Below are 18,443 nucleotides of genomic sequence, written 5' to 3' on the forward strand. Positions count from 1 at the left end.
GGCTGAGAAGATAATAGAGAGGGCTTCAAAAATGGACGTTACAGACTTCCATAACCTAATCTCAGAAGTGACATCCTATCACTTTGGCCATTTCTCTGTCCATTGGAAGCAAATCATTAGGTCCAGTCTACACTCAAGGATATGGAGTTATACAAGAGCATGAATATCAGGAGATGGACATCCCTGGGAGCCATGTCAGAAGCTACCTACCACATTTATCTTGTGCATAAAATTCTGATTTAAGAAATACCATTTTACTAATGCGATACCATAGTTTTAAAATATAGAAACAGGGGCAGCCCCGGTGGCGCAGCAGTTTGGCACCGCCTGCAGCCTGGGGCGTGATCCTGGAGACCTGGGATTGAGTCCTATGTTGGGCTCCCTGCATGGAGCCTGCTTCCCCCCCGCCTGTGTCTCTGCCTCTCTCTCTGTCTCTCTCTCTGTGTTGCTCATGAATAAATAAATAAAATCTTTTAAAAAAATAAATTATAGAAAAGTTGGAGAAATAATCATTGATTATTTTAGTGTCTAGAAGCTGAAGCATTAGCTGTATTATCTCAGAATGCATGTATAGGAAGTTAGTTTAGGAGATTATAAGATTAGGCTTCACACCAGTAGAGAATCCCTTCACAATGTCTCACAAATGGTATTGCCACTACTGGAGGAAGGAGTCTTAAAGAACGAACTCATTCTCTTGGTGGTAGCCTAGTCCATTGTTGGAAAAATCTAATTTGGTTGTACAAAAATATTGTATGTTGTGTGAATTGCAGAGCTGGCTCTTTTTAACCCTTAGAAAGGTGTGCTTTCTAATGCAAGTACAACTGTTGATTGATTTATATTATTTTTCAGGCAAATGATACTGACTGGTTGTGTGGCATTTGCACGTCATGTTGGACCAACACGTGTAGAAGCTGAACTTTTACCGCAGTGTTGGGAACAGGTAAATAACTATATTGGGTTTTCCCATAGCTGTTGTATTCTAATTTATGTGTTCATATTTTCTTTTTAAAATGCTATTAAGAAATATGTGGGATCTAAATTATGCTACTGTTTCGAAGTCCAGCGCAGTAACTTCATAGCATTTAAGAATGCTCTGGGATGCTTTGCTTTTTCCACTCTTCCAACAGATACTTAAAGAAGCACTAGTTTCTTTCTTCATTCTTCCAACAAATACTTAAGAAACACTAGTTTTAGTGCCAGGTACTGCTGCAGTTATTACTTACAGTATGAACAAAATACAGTGGTGAACAAAAGACAAAGACCTTTTGGTGGGGAGATGAGAGTAAACAAATAAATGATATGTCTTGTGTTACTGTAAGTTATGAAGAAAAATAAAGGAAGATAAGGGTTAAAGAGTTATAGAAAATACTATATTTTAGAAAGGGTGGTTAGAGCAGGATTCTGAGAAAGGGATGTTTAGGCAAAGATGTGAATGAAGTGAGTCACTATAAATACAAAAGCCCTGAGGTGGGTTCAGGGGAGAACGAGTCCATGTGTGTTTGTGTGTGAGGTTGGGTAATAGAAATAGTATATGTGTTAAATGTCTGTGTATATTGCAGATATATACAGAATACAAAGTATAAACCATTGATGTGGGAGTTTTTTGTATTTTTAATCCAACTCACCCATTTACTAACAATACTTTTTGTTTTTTATTGAATTTTAGTATTGCAGTCCTGTAGGAAACTCATAATCATTGACCTTCTACACTTGATGTTTAGGTCATTAAATGGCTTATTTATCTGTCTTTAAAAAAGATGAATTACTTAATTCTAAAGACAGATTTCATGGCTTTATTTTTAATAGCATAGTCACTTATTCTTAAACAATACCGGTCTCTGGATTATCACAAAAGCATATGGTCCTTTAGAATTCTGTTCCTAACTTCTTTGAGTATTCATTTTTTTTCTTTAAAATTTAGTGGAGTTATCTAGATTAAATATGTAAATTGAACATTATATATGGTCCTCTTGTCTCTGACAGTCCCTTATGTCACCTGTAGATTATAGTGCATACTAAATTTAGGGTGAGGCTCTAATCTCTGAAAGTCATATTAGCTTGGAAACAGCATATACCATTTTGAATTTACAATTCTGTACAGTTACTAAGAGATACATATTATTTCTAATAGTTTTTTCCATTTCCTTTTTATCATTGTTAAGCTTTATTGAGATATTCAGACACCATATATCCATTTAAAGTGTACAATTTAGTGTTTTTTAGCATATCCACAGAGTTATATAGCCATCACCACAATCAATTTTAGAACAGTTTTATCAACCTAAAAGAAACTCTAACCTTTTGAACATAGTTCTCTTACTTCAAGTTTGTTTTGGCTATTCTGGGTCCCTTGAATTTCCATGTGAATTTTAGGATGAACTTGTCAATTTCTGCAAATAAGCCATCTGGAATTTTCATAAGGATTGCATTGTATTTTTAGATCAATGTGGAGAATATTGCCATCCTAAACAATAGTGAGCCATCTAATCAATGAATTTAGGATGTCTTTCTATTTTTTTAAATTTTCTTTCAGCGATATTTTGTTGTTTTCAGAATACAGTTTTTGCCCCCTTTTTGTTTAATTTATTCCTAAACATTTTATTCTTTTTGATAATATTATAAATAGAATTTTCCTAATTTTATTTTTTATTTGTTGCCATATAGAGAAATACAATTGATTTTTGTATGCAGACTCATGAGCTACACTAGAGAAAAGCAAAATGAAAGTTTTTACATCACATACGTTGACATTTGGACCATTCTGCTTTGAGGTTACTGTTTCTGGAAAATTTAGTTTACAGATGTTAGTTATAAACACCTTTACTAACTCTTCCAAAACCTGAATAAACATGGATATCAGGGATCTATCTAGCCAGCTACCTCCAGTTTGTTGCCCAGTGGATTGCTATGTAATTTCTTTTCTTAATTTTAGGCATCCAATACATTAATGAATTATGTCACCTTTTCATATGGGAATATGAGAACAGATATACTTCTTTTCCAGTCAAGGAAAGATTTATATTCTATGAAGAAGACATATGGGAACAAAACCCAGTATGTGTCATTTTTTTTTGTTATTTTTTGTTATGGTTCAGTGTAGTCATCACAACAGCAAAACCCCATCATCTTGCATATACAAACAGGAATGGATTAAAGTTTGCTTACTTTAAAAACAAAATCATACCACTGGTTAAGGGCTCTGGTTGTCATTGATTAACTTACTCCCTAATCCCTTAGTTAAAAAAGGGAACTGATGAGTCACTCCTGGCACATATTTTAAGCCATATCTATAATACCAGAAGCTGGGTTTTTCAAATATAAAAATAGACTCATGTTGATAGGGCTGGAGAAAGGTACTTCTGACACCCTAAGGAAAGCCTAGCTATAGGCAAGCCCACATCTCTAGACTCTTTGCCATATTTTCATCTTTGCTTTATCCTTTTTGCTTTAACAGATAACTCTTGTGACCTCATTTTTTAGGCTCTCTGATTCCCTTATTCCTGATCCACCTATAGCCACACAGGGATTCCCAGAAGTGGAAAAGAAAAGAAGCTTTATTGCATTCTTAACAAGATTTGTTATGAGAAGTAATTCTCTGTTGGAGGAAACGTGGTTATATTGTTTATGCTTGATTTATTTTTTACTCTAGATTAACCACAAATACCCGGAAAGACGACTACTTGTGGCAGAATCATGTGGAGCATTGGCACCTTACCTTCCTGTAAGAATTGTTATTTTTTCTTAAAAATCTTTTTCCTTTTTAATAATAGAGAAACCTTTTTTTCAGGTGACTTATACATTTTAATTCAGATTCTCTCAGGGCATGCTATCCTAATAGAGAAAGAAGAGCCCAAAGAAAAAAGATTCACGTTGATATAATATGCCATTGCAGACAGATAGGTATTTTAACTATTTTGCATGAGCATAAATATATTAAATTACCAGCAGTTCTCAAACTTTGTGGTTCAAGGACTCTGGGAGATTGGTTGAGATCCTTTCAAAGAGATCCAACAGGTAAAAACTATTTCCATAATATTAAAATATTTTTTATTTTTTACTGAGTTAACATTTACATTATTGGTGCAAAAGCTAAAATGGGCAGTAATGCCAGTGCATTAGCACTGATCAAGGCCATGACCTCAAAATATACTGATAATGATTGTGCACTCCCATGCACTCAGAAGCCAGTTTCACTTAAAAATAAACTTGATGAATCAATAAAATTATTAATTCTACTAAATTTTGACCCTTTTTAATGTTTTGTATGGCAAAATAGAAAATACTTCTATCAAGCCCTTTTGCTGTATCTTGAGGTATAATGGCTATTTCAGAAAAAACATTTCAAATTGCTTGAGTTGTCAACTAAACTAGCTACCTTTTTTCATGAGATACTGTTTTTACTTGACCAAATACACACAAGCTCTGATTATTCAGACTTGGATATTTAGCAGACATTTTTATGAAAATGAGTGAAATGAGCCTGTTACTTTAAGGAAAAATAAGTAGATGACGTTTATTGCCAATGATAAAATTGGAACTTTTGAATAAGAACAAGAATTAGGGAAAATTTCATCTCCCACCATGGGCTTGGCATCTTCTAAGTATGCAAACACATTTCTGAGATCAGTGGTGATATTAACAACAGTGGTTTTTTGAGATTATAATAACATGTGTCAATATTGAAGAGCCTCTGAATAAGTCTGTGGTACAATGTTTCCCAAATGGCCAACACATACTACTCAAAATCACATGTGAGTAAAAATAGAGACAAAGTCCAAGGTAGACCAGTGGAATTTAATATGCAGAGTTTAGAGTTTATTAGCAAAGAACCATATCATGATTTTAGATTCTACATTGTATCTAACCTTTAAGAAACCACTACTTGTCCAGTTTTAGTGTAGAATTTAAATATCCATTCTTATCAGAAAAGGCTATTAAAATATTTCCTTTTTCAATTACATGTCTCTGTGGAGCCAGACTTAAAAACTTCAACTGAAACAATATATTATAACAATTGAATGCAGAGCAGATGAGAGAGAATCTATCTGTTTGCTTTTAAGTTAGACATTAAAGTGATTTGCACCAAAATGTAAAGCACCATTCTTCTCACTAATTTTTTTGCTCTAAAAAGTTATTTTCATTAAAATGTCATATGTTAATGTTAAATGAGTTTATTGTTATTTTTAAATTTCTCATATGATAAATGTCAGTAGATATTACCCACCCAAATAAAAGCTGTTTGCAGTGCTCATTAATTCCTTCCACTGAAAAGATGAGGACCCCATTTTTTTGACAATGGTTTAACAAAATTCTTTTATACAACTTACAAAAATGAATAAGAATTTTCACAGCTTAAATTGTTTTCCTTTTCCACCTCCAAAGAAAATACAAAGTTATCTGTACCCACACACATATATACTCAAAACTGTAGTAACATTCTCTACACAGGACTAAATTAGAGCTTAAATTGCTGAAAAATCAAGATAATTCCAAGAAGTTATACAGGGATGATTTTTTTTTCCTTTGGAAAACAGCTAACAGACAGTAAAGCAATTTAAGATAAAATTATCTCCTGTATGGGCAGCCCAGGTGGCTCAGCGGTTTAGTGCAGTCTTCGGCCCATGGCGTGATCCTGGAGGCCTGGGATCGAGTCCCGCATCAGGCTCCCTGCATGGAGCCTGTTTTTCCCTCTGCCTGTGTCTCTGCCTCTCTCTCTCCGTCTTTCATGAATGGATGAATAAAATATTTTAAAAAAAGAAAATTATCTCCTGTGGTTGTCAAAAGTTCCTTGAAGTGCACATTTCAATTTAAAAGAAGATCCAAGTCAAAGTTCTCCCCACCTTCCCCTTGCTAACGCTTTAGGGTAATATTTTCTTCCTGCTCCTAAGGAAAAAAAAAATGGATTTCCTAATATTGTCCGTTTTGTCGTGTTATGCTCTTTTAAATATCTTCCTATAGGTCCTGGGCTTAGAGGGGGTAGGGAAATGAGATGATATCATAGTTACTTTAATTTAAACAACCATAGTTTAAAGGAGTATTTGACAAACTAACTAGAGACCAAATCTAGTCCACAGCCTGTTTTTAAAATTAAAGTTTTATTGGAACACAACCATACCCATTTGTTTGTGTATTGTCCATATCTGCTTTCACACTATAGCAATAGAGTTGAATAGTTGCAACAGAGACCTCATAGCCCCCAAAGCCAAAAGTATATACCATCTGGCCTTTCACAGAAAGTTTGCTGGCCACTGCCTTAAATTATCATTTTTGTAAGATTATTCTTAAAAACAATATAAAAAATGAAATTGTATGATAATGCATAAGCTGTTTATGTTACATTTACTATTAACCTCATATTTGGTGAAAAGTGAGAAACCATGACTCAAACAGTTGTCTTTTTTAAATGTAAATTTTATATTTTTTAATTTAGAAAAAGATTAGTCCATAGTTTCACTCCCAGTAATAATATTTTTTTACTTTGTTAAAAATAAATTTTCCTACATTATAGAAAAGAATAAAATGAAAAGCGAAGACTTTGCTTCTCTGGCACCTACCTACTCATTCTCTCCAAAGATAGCTATCTACTGTTAATAGTTTTTAATTAATTCTTAGAGAAGATAAAAATTTATGCATATACCAGTTTGCATTTTTATATTTGAATTTTTCTTACCTAAAATTAATCATACTATGTATAATATTCTGTATTCCTGACAGCAAACACTATTAACAGGTTCTTATGTGAGTATCTGTGTATTTTTAAATTTCTTATGCTGTTAATAACTCCACATTCTGTGTTTCTTCAAGCATTTGCATTTTTTTGACAGTGTTAAATTGGCCCCAACCAAGATAACACAGATTTATGCTCCTGTCTTCAGTACATTGGAGTTCCTGTTTTCCCATACCTTTGTCAGTAACTGGACATGATAAAATCTTTTTTACTATTTTCCTATCTTATAGGAGAAAACTGATATCTTATTGTTGTGATAAGTCATATAGATAGATACACACGAGTATGTTTTGAGCATCCTTTTGTTTACTGTTCCAAGACACAGGTGAACATCACATGCACAAAGAGGATAAATGAGCTGTTCTACACTGGCCCTAATACTAGAATGTTAAGCAGTATTAATAATAGACTTAATGTTTCCTCCATTGATCTTCACTTCACTTGCCTTATATCCCACCGTTAATAACAGTAAAATCACTGTGTGGTCATGGCTTAAACGGAGTAATGCCTCCTGATTTGTCCTGTGGGTTCCCTGTAGCATACTCAAACTAACTGCCACAGTTGACCTCAGCTCAGATCAATGTGAAACAAATACCCAGCTGAAGTTTACTTACCTCCATCTTATTGCTGAGGCTGATACCAATCCAGAAGCCTTTTTAAGATCTTCAAGGCAGTGGGGCAGCCCTGGTGGCACAGCGGTTTGGCGCTGCCTGCAGCCTGGGGTGTGATCCTGGAGACCCGGGATCGAGTCCCGCGTCGGGCTCCCTGCATGGAGCCTGCTTCTCCCTCTGCCTGTGTCTCTGCCTCTCTCTCCGTGTCTATGAATAAATAAATAAAATCTTTAAAAAAAAAAATCTTCAAGGCAGTTTTTTGGGTAGTTTTTATCCTAAAGGATAAGTAAGTGAAGCTGTACTAAAATACACATTCACCAACCTAAATCTGACCAAAATTTGCTAAAATTATATATATTTTTGTTTCTAAGAAATCAAAGCAAAAACTAGGTCATTTAAAGATAACTGTTAGACCTTGCTCTGCATACTAAAGTCACACTGTAAATTTATGAAAATGATCACATCATCTGTCTTTAGTATTCTAACCATTAGATGTGAAAAGATTCTAAACAAGTTTAGAATTGAAGAATTTTATAAATTGATCAAATTATAAAAATGGTCCAGAGAAGGGAAGGAGGGGAAGAATTTGTATAATGGTAGCTCTTTATTTTACTTTCAGCCATTAATTAGGCCAAAATATTCTTTAACCAAAACAAAACAAAGCAAATTATGTGAAATCAGCAGTGGTTGATATTATGTTAAAGAGTAGCATCTAAGAATAGCAATGCAGTTCCCTTTGAAGTATTTTTAAAGTTTGCTCTCATATTTTATCATCCTGTTTGGAACTTTTTTTCTCTGTTCTTTAAAAAATGAGAACACCAGGATTTTAGAATATTTCCACCATACTCCTACCCCAGACAAATCTTTTTGATTACTGGAGTGATGTTTGTAATCCCTCCTGTTATTAAAACTCTGAAAATTCTTCTCTGAGTTAAATGAGTATTGGTAGAAGAGTCATCTGGGCACCTGGATGGCTTAGTCAGTTAAGTGTCTGCCTACATCTTAGGTCATGATCCCAGGGTTCTAGGATGGAGTCCCACATTGCGTTGGGCTCCCCACTCAGCAGGAAGCCTGCTTTTCCCTCTCGTGTCTGCCACTCCCTCTGCTTATGCTCCTCTCTCTGTCAAATAAATAAAATCTTTTTTAAAATTTTAAAAAAAGAAGAGTCATTGTCCATTTCTAGCAGCGTGTTGACTTTGTTGATTTGCCAAAAATGTTTGCTACCATGTGCTATAGGATTTGAAGGATTTGCACATATTTAGTAGATAGAAAAACATCCTGGGAGACGATTAATACTAAATTCAAAGTAGATGTTACCTTTAGAGAAGGAGGGTGGAGGAAGGGAAAGAGGGTGGAGGAGAGTCCAACAAGCTGTATCTAATGCTTTATGCCTTTGAAAAATGAAGACCTAAAAAAACATAGCAAAATGCAAATATATCTAATCTGGATTTTGAATATGTGGATGTCTGTCTTAATATTTTCTATGCTTTTCTGCTATTAGTGTAAAATAAATAGTAAAAACTTCTTTTGTTTATTTTCAGAAAGAAATCCGTAGCTCCTTAGTTCTCTCAATGTTGCAACAAATGTTAATGGAAGATAAGGCAGATTTAGTAAGAGAAGCTGTGATCAAAAGCCTTGGTATCATTATGGGATACATTGATGATCCAGACAAATATCAACAGGTATGTTTTTCAGAGTGAACCCCATTTGCTCCATTATAAAATTCCAAATAAGTTGATATTCCAAATCTGTGATTTCACTACCCAATAATCTGTAGTAGAGATGGCAGTTATGTCAGTTTTAACCAGTTGCAGTGTCTGCCTCGTTTTACTTCTTCAGCTCAGAAGAAAGTACTAGGATTCATCTACAATCTCTGCCATAGTTTTGTGGCATGCCATGTTTACAAGCATGCCATGTTTACAAGCATGCCATGTTTACCATCTTTTTTTTTTTTTTTCTGTATCAATGGATACATGACATTTTCTTTAAAGGAAATGGGAAGGATAAGATTATGGATGGCTTGCTTTCTTGCTTAAAATGTTTTCTAAATGTACTGCAGTGTATACTTACTGCTTTTTATTGAGTTTTTTTTGTTTGAGTTTATTATTTTAAAATTTTTACCTGTTTCTTTTTGGCAGGGCTTTGAATTGTTGCTGTCAGCCTTGGGTGATCCCTCAGAAAGAGTAGTTAGTGCAACTCATCAAGTATTTTTACCAGCCTATGCTGCCTGGACTACAGAACTTGGAAATTTACAGTCTCATCTTATACCTACATTACTGAACAAGATAGAAAAACTTCTCAGGGTAAATGCTTTCTTTATGTATGCAGTTTATAGAAATGTAAAGGGTGTATACTAAGTCATCTTGAAAGAATGTTGGGGAGCGAAGATAGAAAGTACCACTTAGCTGAACATTCTAATCATTTACCAGTTAAAGATTTTACTGGACTGGAACCAAGAGAGATTTAAGGAAGTTCTGTTTTGCGAAAACCAAACAAGAAAGGGCATGAAGTAGCACCTTTGTAGAACTCACTTGTGCATTTTTCAGAAAGCTAGCTCCTCCTGTCTCCTCTGAAGATTTAAAGATTTTAGGTAACATATCTTAAGTCCCCGGAATACAGCGATAACTAAAATATTAGTCACTTAAAGCTTTCTTACTTATCCAATGTCAAAATGCTTTAACTGTGTGTTTTTTTTCATTGTACTCATTCATTTCCTCACTTCTTGAAATGAACTTTTTTTTCCCAAGTAAAAGAAATGAAGAAAAGTTAGGAAAAAAAAAAAGTAACTTCTTGATCTAATTTTAATACTAAAAGTCCCTTTCAAAGTTTAGGAGAAAAACTAACATTTCTTTAATGTCTATTATGTGCATTACGGTAGCTACCTTATAAATAAAACATATTCTTTCATTCTAACAACTCTTTGAAATTATATTTTGGTTTCAGTGTGGAAACTGAGCATTTAGGGAACCTTCCCAGGGTCTTTCAGCTGTCAAATGACAGATATCCATCACCAATACCAAAGTCTTACAACCCTTCCACCCCCCAAATTTTAAAGAATCTAGAAGGCTCTTGCATAGCAACTACTGTGTAGACAGTCTTATATGTATCCACATGTATTTACTTTTTTTAATTGGACTGTTTTTCCTGTAAATTTCAAAATGGGTATTGAAAAAAACTATAGACAATTAGACCAAAGTACTCCTTTTTATAAGACCTAGGAAATTTTTTATAAAGTATTTTTTTAAAGGTTTGCAGTCCTTCTACCTGAGAATTATCCATACCTTTGTTTTTCTTATTCCATTTCATAACGTGGTTAATTCTATTTTGCTATTAAACATATCTGCAGTATCCAGCATAGCTAGTAATTCTTCCATGAAGAGATGAACTAATTTAGAACTTGATAGATGAACTAATTTAGAACTTGATAGATGAACTAATTTAGAACTTGATAGTATGTAACTCATTATCTGGTATCTCTGACTCAGCTGTTATTTTATAACATAGTGGTAGTATCTTAGGTGGATTTGAATAGCAGTGAACACTTTTGTCTCTAATAATTCTATTTTCTACTTTAACATTTGGTTTCTGTGTACCATACTTGTCCTTTACTCTTTTTTTTCTTTCTGTTATTTCTGTCTTTTGTTTCCTTTTCAAGTTTTTTCTCCTACATTTCATCTGTGCATTGAATTATTTTAAAGTGCTTTCAGTGCTGGCAAATACAGATGCCACCAAATCTGTAAAAGGAGATCAGAAGTAGGAGAAGAAAAGTAGTAAGTGCTGCTCCTGGTTCAACAGTTGAACATTTAAAATGATTCCTGTGGCTCACTTTAATTTCTTTATCCTAACTTATAAAAGAAAGGATGAGATCCTCTTAGAAAAGTCCTATAAAAGAAGTTTCACACAAATGAAAGGACTGATACTCTAAAGTTTTCCATATAAAGTTTCCCATATAAAGTTTTCCGTATTACATAGTGCCACATTTCGTGTATTTAGAGAAATTAAGAAAAGCTTGATAGACATTTCCATTAGCTGTTGTGCCGTGAGTCTACCATACAGATCCTTAAATGTTTTATTCATTGCCACAGAAAGGAAGAGCATGATAAATACCTAATTTCAGGAAACTAAAGCTAGCTTACACCTCCTTATGTTTCAGGAAGGAGAGCACGGGCTGGATGAACACAAGCTCCACATGTATCTCTCTGCTTTGCAGTCCTTGATCCCATCTCTATTTGCATTAGTTCTGCGGAATGCACCTTTCTCCAGCAAAGCCAAGCTTCATGGTGAAGTACCACAGATAGAAGGTACTGAACTTATATGGTGGAAGGAAGATGTAGAATATTAGTAGCTTAGCTTCCCAGAGATTGGTTTTCACTGAAAATTCTAAAAATTACTTTATATGACAGCATAATTACTAAGATATACGTGTGGAATCTCGTAGTCTTAGATTGTGTGACAGCTAAGGTAAACTGGCTTCATCTTTTATGAATAGGCCTCATGGTATTATTTTATAATATTTGTACTTTCCATTCTTAATCTGTAGTCCTTCTTATAACCCTTATTTCCAGCAGCTGAAATAAGTTTTCTTTCATTAATAGAGCTGAATCAATGAAAAGATCACTGCGTAGTTAGTAGTGCCAGTTTATGAAGCTTGTCATTTCCACTTTGTTTATATTTTTTTCTCCCCCACCTGTTTCATCTTATTTTCAGTAGGGGAAGGTAAATGTACTCTTTTCCATTATGTCCTTGACAGGAATCTAAGCATTTGCAGCAGATTTTTTTTTTCTTCCAAAGAAGGAATATGTCTTAGTTTCAGAAATTGGTGACATTAATAGCAAAAGCCAGTATTCTCTTATCTCAGTGTCCACCTAACTAGTAAGTGACATTTAATCCATGGCACTTAGTAACCCACTGCACCCAACCCCCAGGATAAATGACTGTAGACCAGCTATTACTCTGTATGAGGTCTCTTTGCAATTTCGTCAGATTTATGAAATTGTCCATGCTTCTCAGTGGCTTTTGATAGACAAAAGGGTTACGACATTGAGAAAATCAGCAGTCACTTCATGTTTTTAGAATTTCAGTTTTCATGTAAAGTAAACTTTGGGCTACCCTTAATCTTCGGGATATGAAGCAGTGTCCAAGAATACATGAAGCACAGCATAAAAATGGTGTACACTTTTGAATGTCTGTTGTACTGGAAAAATTGAGAATGGATGGAGTTGAGTTAATTTAACACTTTAAAATATTATTGAGGAGAAGGAAAATTCAGACTTTTAAGAAAAGTCTTCCTAAAGCACTCACAGCTGTCTGCTTCAGGTTCTACTCCCTCATGTATTAAGGTTCCTCGTCTGCCTAGGGGCTTTCCTATCTTTCTAATTCCCTCTCTTTCTCTTTCTGTCTTGCCATACTGGTTTGTGAGGGCTGCCATAACAGAATACCACAAACTGAAATTTATTGTCTTACAGTTCTAAAAGCTAGAGGTTTCAGATAAGGGTGTCAGCAGAGTTGGTTCCTTCTGATGGCTCTGAGGAAAAAGCTGCTCCATGCCTCCCTCCTTGCTTCTGGTGCTTTGCTGGCAATCTTTGTTATTCCTTGGCTTATGGATGCATCACCCTGATTGCCTTCATTTTCAATTCCATTCTCCCTCTGTGTGTGTCTATATCTGTATCCAAATACCCCCCCCTTTTTACAACATTTATTTATTTATTTATGAAACACACACAAACACACACACACATGCACAGAGAGGCAGAGACACAGAGGGAGAAGCAGGCCCCATCCAGGGAGCCGGACATGGGACTCAATCCTGGGTCTCCAAGATTAGGCCCTGGGCTGAAGGCGGCGCTAAACAGCTGAGCCACCCAGGCTGCCCCCAAATTTCCCCCTTTTATGAAATCAGTCATATTGGACTAGAGGCCCACTGGACTCCACTATGACTTCATCTTATCTAATTCTATCTGCAACAACACTATTTCCAAATAAGGTCACATTCTGAGGTTCTAGGAATTAGGACTTCAACATGCAGAGGATACATAGTTCAACCTATAACACTTATTATTGTTCATTCACTCATGTATTTAATAAATAACTCTTAAATGTTACCTATTGCTAGGCATGTGCTAGAGAGTAGGTGAAAATTGTCAAAACAACTGGTTTAACATCCTGAATATATTTGTTCTAGTGTTTATGTGACCTTTTCTTGTAATTATGTCTGCCATCATGCCCAAAGTAATCTTTTTAACCCATACAAATATTTTTATTATCCATTTATTCTACAGCATTAGCTAATATTTATGCAGGCACTATTTTAAACCCTTGGGATCGGGGCACCTGGGTGGCTCAGTGGTTGAGCATTTGCCTTTGGCTTAGGTCATGATCCCAGGCTACTGGGATCGAATCCCACATCAGGCTCCCTGCAGGGAGCCTGCTTCTCCTTCTGCCTGTGTCTCTGCCTCTCTCTGTGTCTCTCATGAATGAATAAATAAAATCTTTAAAAAAATAAATAAAATAAAAATAAATAAATGAAATAAAATAAACATGGGATCATTCATGAAGAAAATAGACAACTTTCTGCCTTCATAGAGCTTACATTCTAGTGAAAGGGAAACACTACAGAGTCATAAAAGCTGTTATTTTGCTGGATAATTGTGGTTATTTTGTTGACATTAAATGCTGGTATTTTGTCAGCCTGTTAAAATGGCATTCTGGGGACCTTTCTATATTGTTATAAATTAGGTGCTCACATTTTTTAAAAATCCTGTTAAATAGGCACCTAGGTGCCTCAGTAGATTAAGCCTCTGCCATGGGTTTTGGGTCCTGGGATCAAGCCCTGTGCCAGGCTCCCAGCTCGGTGGGGAGTCTGCTTCTCCCTCTCCCTCTGCCCCCCACTCGTGCTTGCACTCTCTCTCTATCAAAGTAAATAAAATCATTTTTAAAAATTCTGTTAAACAGAATAATATTTTAAGACTCTTGAACCATTCTAATTACTTACCTGTAATAATTGAGTTATTCTTGACATTATTTTGCTTCTGTTGGACCTACCTTTAAATCTTTTTAGAACTCACTTTCCCTATAGTTAATTTTGACATACCTATTTTACTTTAAACCAATCCATTATTTTTCAGTAATTTGTTAGTATTTTTTAAGGAATAACATCCATTCTATCCTAGTATAGCAGATTGTGACAAGTATGATATAACCCTGTTTGAAATTATATGAGGTATGCTTTGACATGATACATTTCTTTATGAAGTACAAATATCCCTCATAGTCCAAATCTGTTTGATTCATGGGTTGAGATATGTGAAAATTCAAGCAGAAACCCCAGGTAGTGAGAAATACCATGTTACCCAAACTCATTTATTTGTTGGTTGGTATATTATGATAACAAATAGGAGAGTTTGGCTAGCAAGGGATGACCTTATCTGTCCTTAATAAATTTTTTAAAGTCTTGGGCAGCATAGAAAGACAATAACATCTTAATTTTGTCATTGAGCATTTTTAAAATTATGTGTATTTCATGTTTTATTAAGCTTAATAATAAATCATTAGGCCATTAAAATATTTTGAGATAATTCTGCATATTTATTTGTGTCATTTTAGGATATTAGCCTCTATATAGTAGATGTTAGGCAATTAGGAGCTAACAGTTAATGAGCTGTTGGCATGTATTATTATTTAATAGCCATCAAGAATTGTTCTCTTAATAACCTGGGATCTAATTATGATCTGTAGGATCATAAGTTTTATTGATGTTTGCAAATTTGAAATATGCTGGTTATATCTTCATGTTTTATTTACATAATTTTAAAAGTTCATTAGTTTTCCCCCAGATTTTTTAAGTATATACATGGGAACCTGGTTATAATATTTATAGTACATTTTGCATTATCTTTCTGGTCACTAGTTTTAACACTTTATATTAAGTTAATGTTTATCAAACTTTGGGAATTTTTTTAATTAAGCATTTAATGTTGGAGAGTAAATACTTAAGAAATCTGTTCGGCTCAAACTTTAATGTATTTTATTTCATTCTTCTCTGGGATTCATTTTTTTCTCCACTATTAATCTTCGTTTCTTACTCCCTAAAGGAAACATTTTATCATATTTACTATTTTGTTATTATAAACAGTCTGATGGAATTACAGTGATTTCTATTTTTTTTTTAATCAAATTCAAATCCATATTTTAACTAACATCTTTGGGCCAATTTTAATTTAACCTAAATGAAATTTTACTCTTCATTAGCAAACTACTTCATTACAGTATTTGTTTAACTATTTAGTCTCATAAAACCTTAATTTTTGAGATTTGTTAAATTCATTCAGATGTGACAAGAATTTTTCATTTTTTTCTTAAAATTATTTGGTTAATATATTTCAGTTTTATATTTAAAGTTTATAATAAGCTAGAGGCACCTGGGTGGCTCAGTTGAGTGAGCATCTGACACTTAAAATCAGCTCAGACCTTGATATCAGAGTCCCAAGTGAGTTCAAGCCCCACATTGGGCTCTCACACTGAGTATGGAGCCTACTTAAAAATAAAAATGATGAAGTTTATAATAATAAGTTAATTAAATATCAAGAGGCAGAATCTGAGTTTCCTTTTGACAGAATAGCTAATTTCACAAATTGCCATTTTTTACATGATTTGTTTTGCTTCTTTTATTTATAGTGACTAGGTTCCCTCGGCCTATGTCGCCTCTTCAAGATGTGTCTACTATAATTGGAAGTCGTGAGCAATTGGCAGTGCTACTACAACTTTATGATTACCAGCTGGAACACGAGGGTACAACAGGCTGGGAGACTTTACTATGGGTTGTCAATCAGTTGTAAGTTACTGCCTCCATATTCATTTGGTACACATCTAGAAGTTAAATGGAACATAGCTCACTATGTTTAACCTTGGCACTGAGGGACAAAATATAAAAAAATATAACAAAACATAAGTTGGCATTATCTGTGGTAAAATTCTATAGGAGAGGAGATTTATACACTAGATAGGTAGCTATTTATCTGTGAGGATGGTGCTGCTCTATTATGTCAAAAGGACCTGTCAGCTGCCTTGTTGTTGTCTAATAGTGGTGATGGATTTTAAACTACATCCAGATTTTCATTTTGAAGCTAAAACAGTTGCCATGTTAGGCAAGCTCCTATGTGAAGCATCAAATCCAGTGATTTGTGTCTCATTAACTCCATAGTTAGAATGCTACCATTAAGGTTCCATTATTTTATGGCAAGCAATAAATAGAGAAGAGGTTTGTAGAATATAAACTTAAAACCTTTTCAAACCACTCCTTTGATTTGCAGTTTTGCTAGCTATGAAAAAACAATGGGTGCCTGGGTGGCTCAGTCAGTTAAGCATCTGACTCTTGATCTCGGCTCAGGTCTTAATTTCAGGGTCGTGAGTTCAAGCCCCATGTTGGGCTCCACATTGGGCATGGAGCCTTGTTTACAGAAAAAAAAAAAGAAAAGAAAAGAAAAACAAGAAGTTGTTAGATTTGCATTGTTTCAGAAATTGGCAAGGAAACAGTAATTTATGTGTATCCCCTGCCTATTTTTCTTTCCTTTCACATTTAGGTTGCCACAACTTATAGAAATAGTTGGCAAAATTAATGTTACTTCAACTGCCTGTGTCCATGAATTCTCCAGATTTTTCTGGCGCCTTTGCCGGACATTTGGCAAAATTTTTACAAACACTAAGGTAAAAATTTGTATTCCGTGTTTTCTTATGTGCAAGAGATATAGAAATGTAATATGTTAATTAATGCTGTAACAGAGTAAATAAAAGCATGAGCCCTTCCTTTAATTATCTTTTAATATCTTAGAAAATTATGATAGTAAAAGAAAATTCTAGTCACTAATATTCTTATCTTTATTGGTTTTCAGATGATTTAGCCTAAACTTAATTTATATCCAGAGTTGGATATGAGATCTACTCACTGTGGATGTCTTGAATATTTCTAGCATGTCAGTGTTAGGGAACTCAGCTGCAGTTCTCTGATATGCTTCTCCTGCTTTACCATCTGTCCCAGATTCTGGGGCGGGTGTTTTTTCAGCACACTTTGGTCAAAACTTCAGGCAATTGTGGAACCAAAGTAGTTTATCCAGAAGACTTGTTGTGAGGATACCAGCTCTTTGGCTAGCGTGGACACTTGAGATTAATGCTGCGTATTTCAGTTGCTAGCAACCCTATGGTTTGTCACATTCACACATCCAGGTTATTTAATAGTTTTAGATATTAAAACTAGAATGTCCTTAGATCCCAATTTCCTATTTAATCCATTTGTCTTGCTAGCATGTTATTAAGACGGTTCTTTAGAGACCAAATTAGTAAAAAAAAACCATAGATATAGTTGATATAATCAGATGCTAATCAAGGTGTTTAAAAGGTAAGAATTTTGTTCAGCTCTTTACTATTAACTATTACTTTGTAGTTATTGAAACATTTAAAGCAAAATAGTTTGGTATTGCAGACTGGATAAAATTCAGAAAATGGATATTATGTTAAATGTTATTATATTTGTAATTTATAGTAATTAAGTTGTCTGGGCTTATTCTCAGTATGTGTAAAATGAAGTTCTGTAAATATAGAATTTGTTCTATAAATATGATTCTGTAGATTAATCTTTTAACAAGGGGCTTCACCACAGTTTAAGTTGAATATGTATATGTAAGTTGTTATGCCTGGCCTGCCGGCAGGAGGGCAAAAACTAGGCCTTGATGCCACTGTAGAAGAAACAGTATCATTTTATGTTTTTCACTAGCCTCTAATTATTAAATATACTTTGATTTTATTGGTATCAACACTGGCAAGCAAATTATAGCTATTATCTTAGAAAAAAAAATAGTAGGAGTAGTCGTAATAAGAGTCTGCTTTAGCACTTAGCAGTAAGTGGTTGGCTTTAGTGGCCTGAAATCTGTGGTAATATTAATAATAAAAAATGGAAATAAGCATTTACTCTAACTTAAATTATAATTAAATTCTGCATTTGATGTTTGAATTTAAATTTTAAAGAAGTTAAAAATCTAAGCAGATGGATATTACATGATGAACATGTTACTTCTTGAATACCTTAAATGAATGGAATTTCCTTTTTATTCCTT

General features: G+C 34.3%; 1 protein-coding gene across 8 annotated transcripts in view; it reads left to right on the top strand.

The window, feature by feature from the left end:
• The window catches only part of RELCH (RAB11 binding and LisH domain, coiled-coil and HEAT repeat containing), a 119,759-nt gene that overhangs the window by 61,563 nt on the left and 39,753 nt on the right, over nt 1–18,443 (top strand). For all 8 annotated transcript variants that reach the window (XR_005985463.1, XM_041739670.1, XM_041739666.1 and 5 more), the window contains 7 exons: nt 850–940; nt 3,650–3,721; nt 8,880–9,020; nt 9,477–9,641; nt 11,492–11,639; nt 16,012–16,168; nt 16,917–17,040. Coding sequence is in view for 7 of the 8 variants with exons in the window: in XM_041739670.1 (XP_041595604.1) it covers nt 850–940; nt 3,650–3,721; nt 8,880–9,020; nt 9,477–9,641; nt 11,492–11,639; nt 16,012–16,168; nt 16,917–17,040 (898 nt within the window). In the remaining variant the exon portion in view is untranslated. The remainder of the gene's footprint in view (nt 1–849; nt 941–3,649; nt 3,722–8,879; nt 9,021–9,476; nt 9,642–11,491; nt 11,640–16,011; nt 16,169–16,916; nt 17,041–18,443) is intronic.

The sequence above is a fragment of the Vulpes lagopus genome, chromosome 24 (assembly GCF_018345385.1).
Source record: "Vulpes lagopus strain Blue_001 chromosome 24, ASM1834538v1, whole genome shotgun sequence".
Lineage (NCBI taxonomy): Eukaryota > Metazoa > Chordata > Mammalia > Carnivora > Canidae > Vulpes > Vulpes lagopus.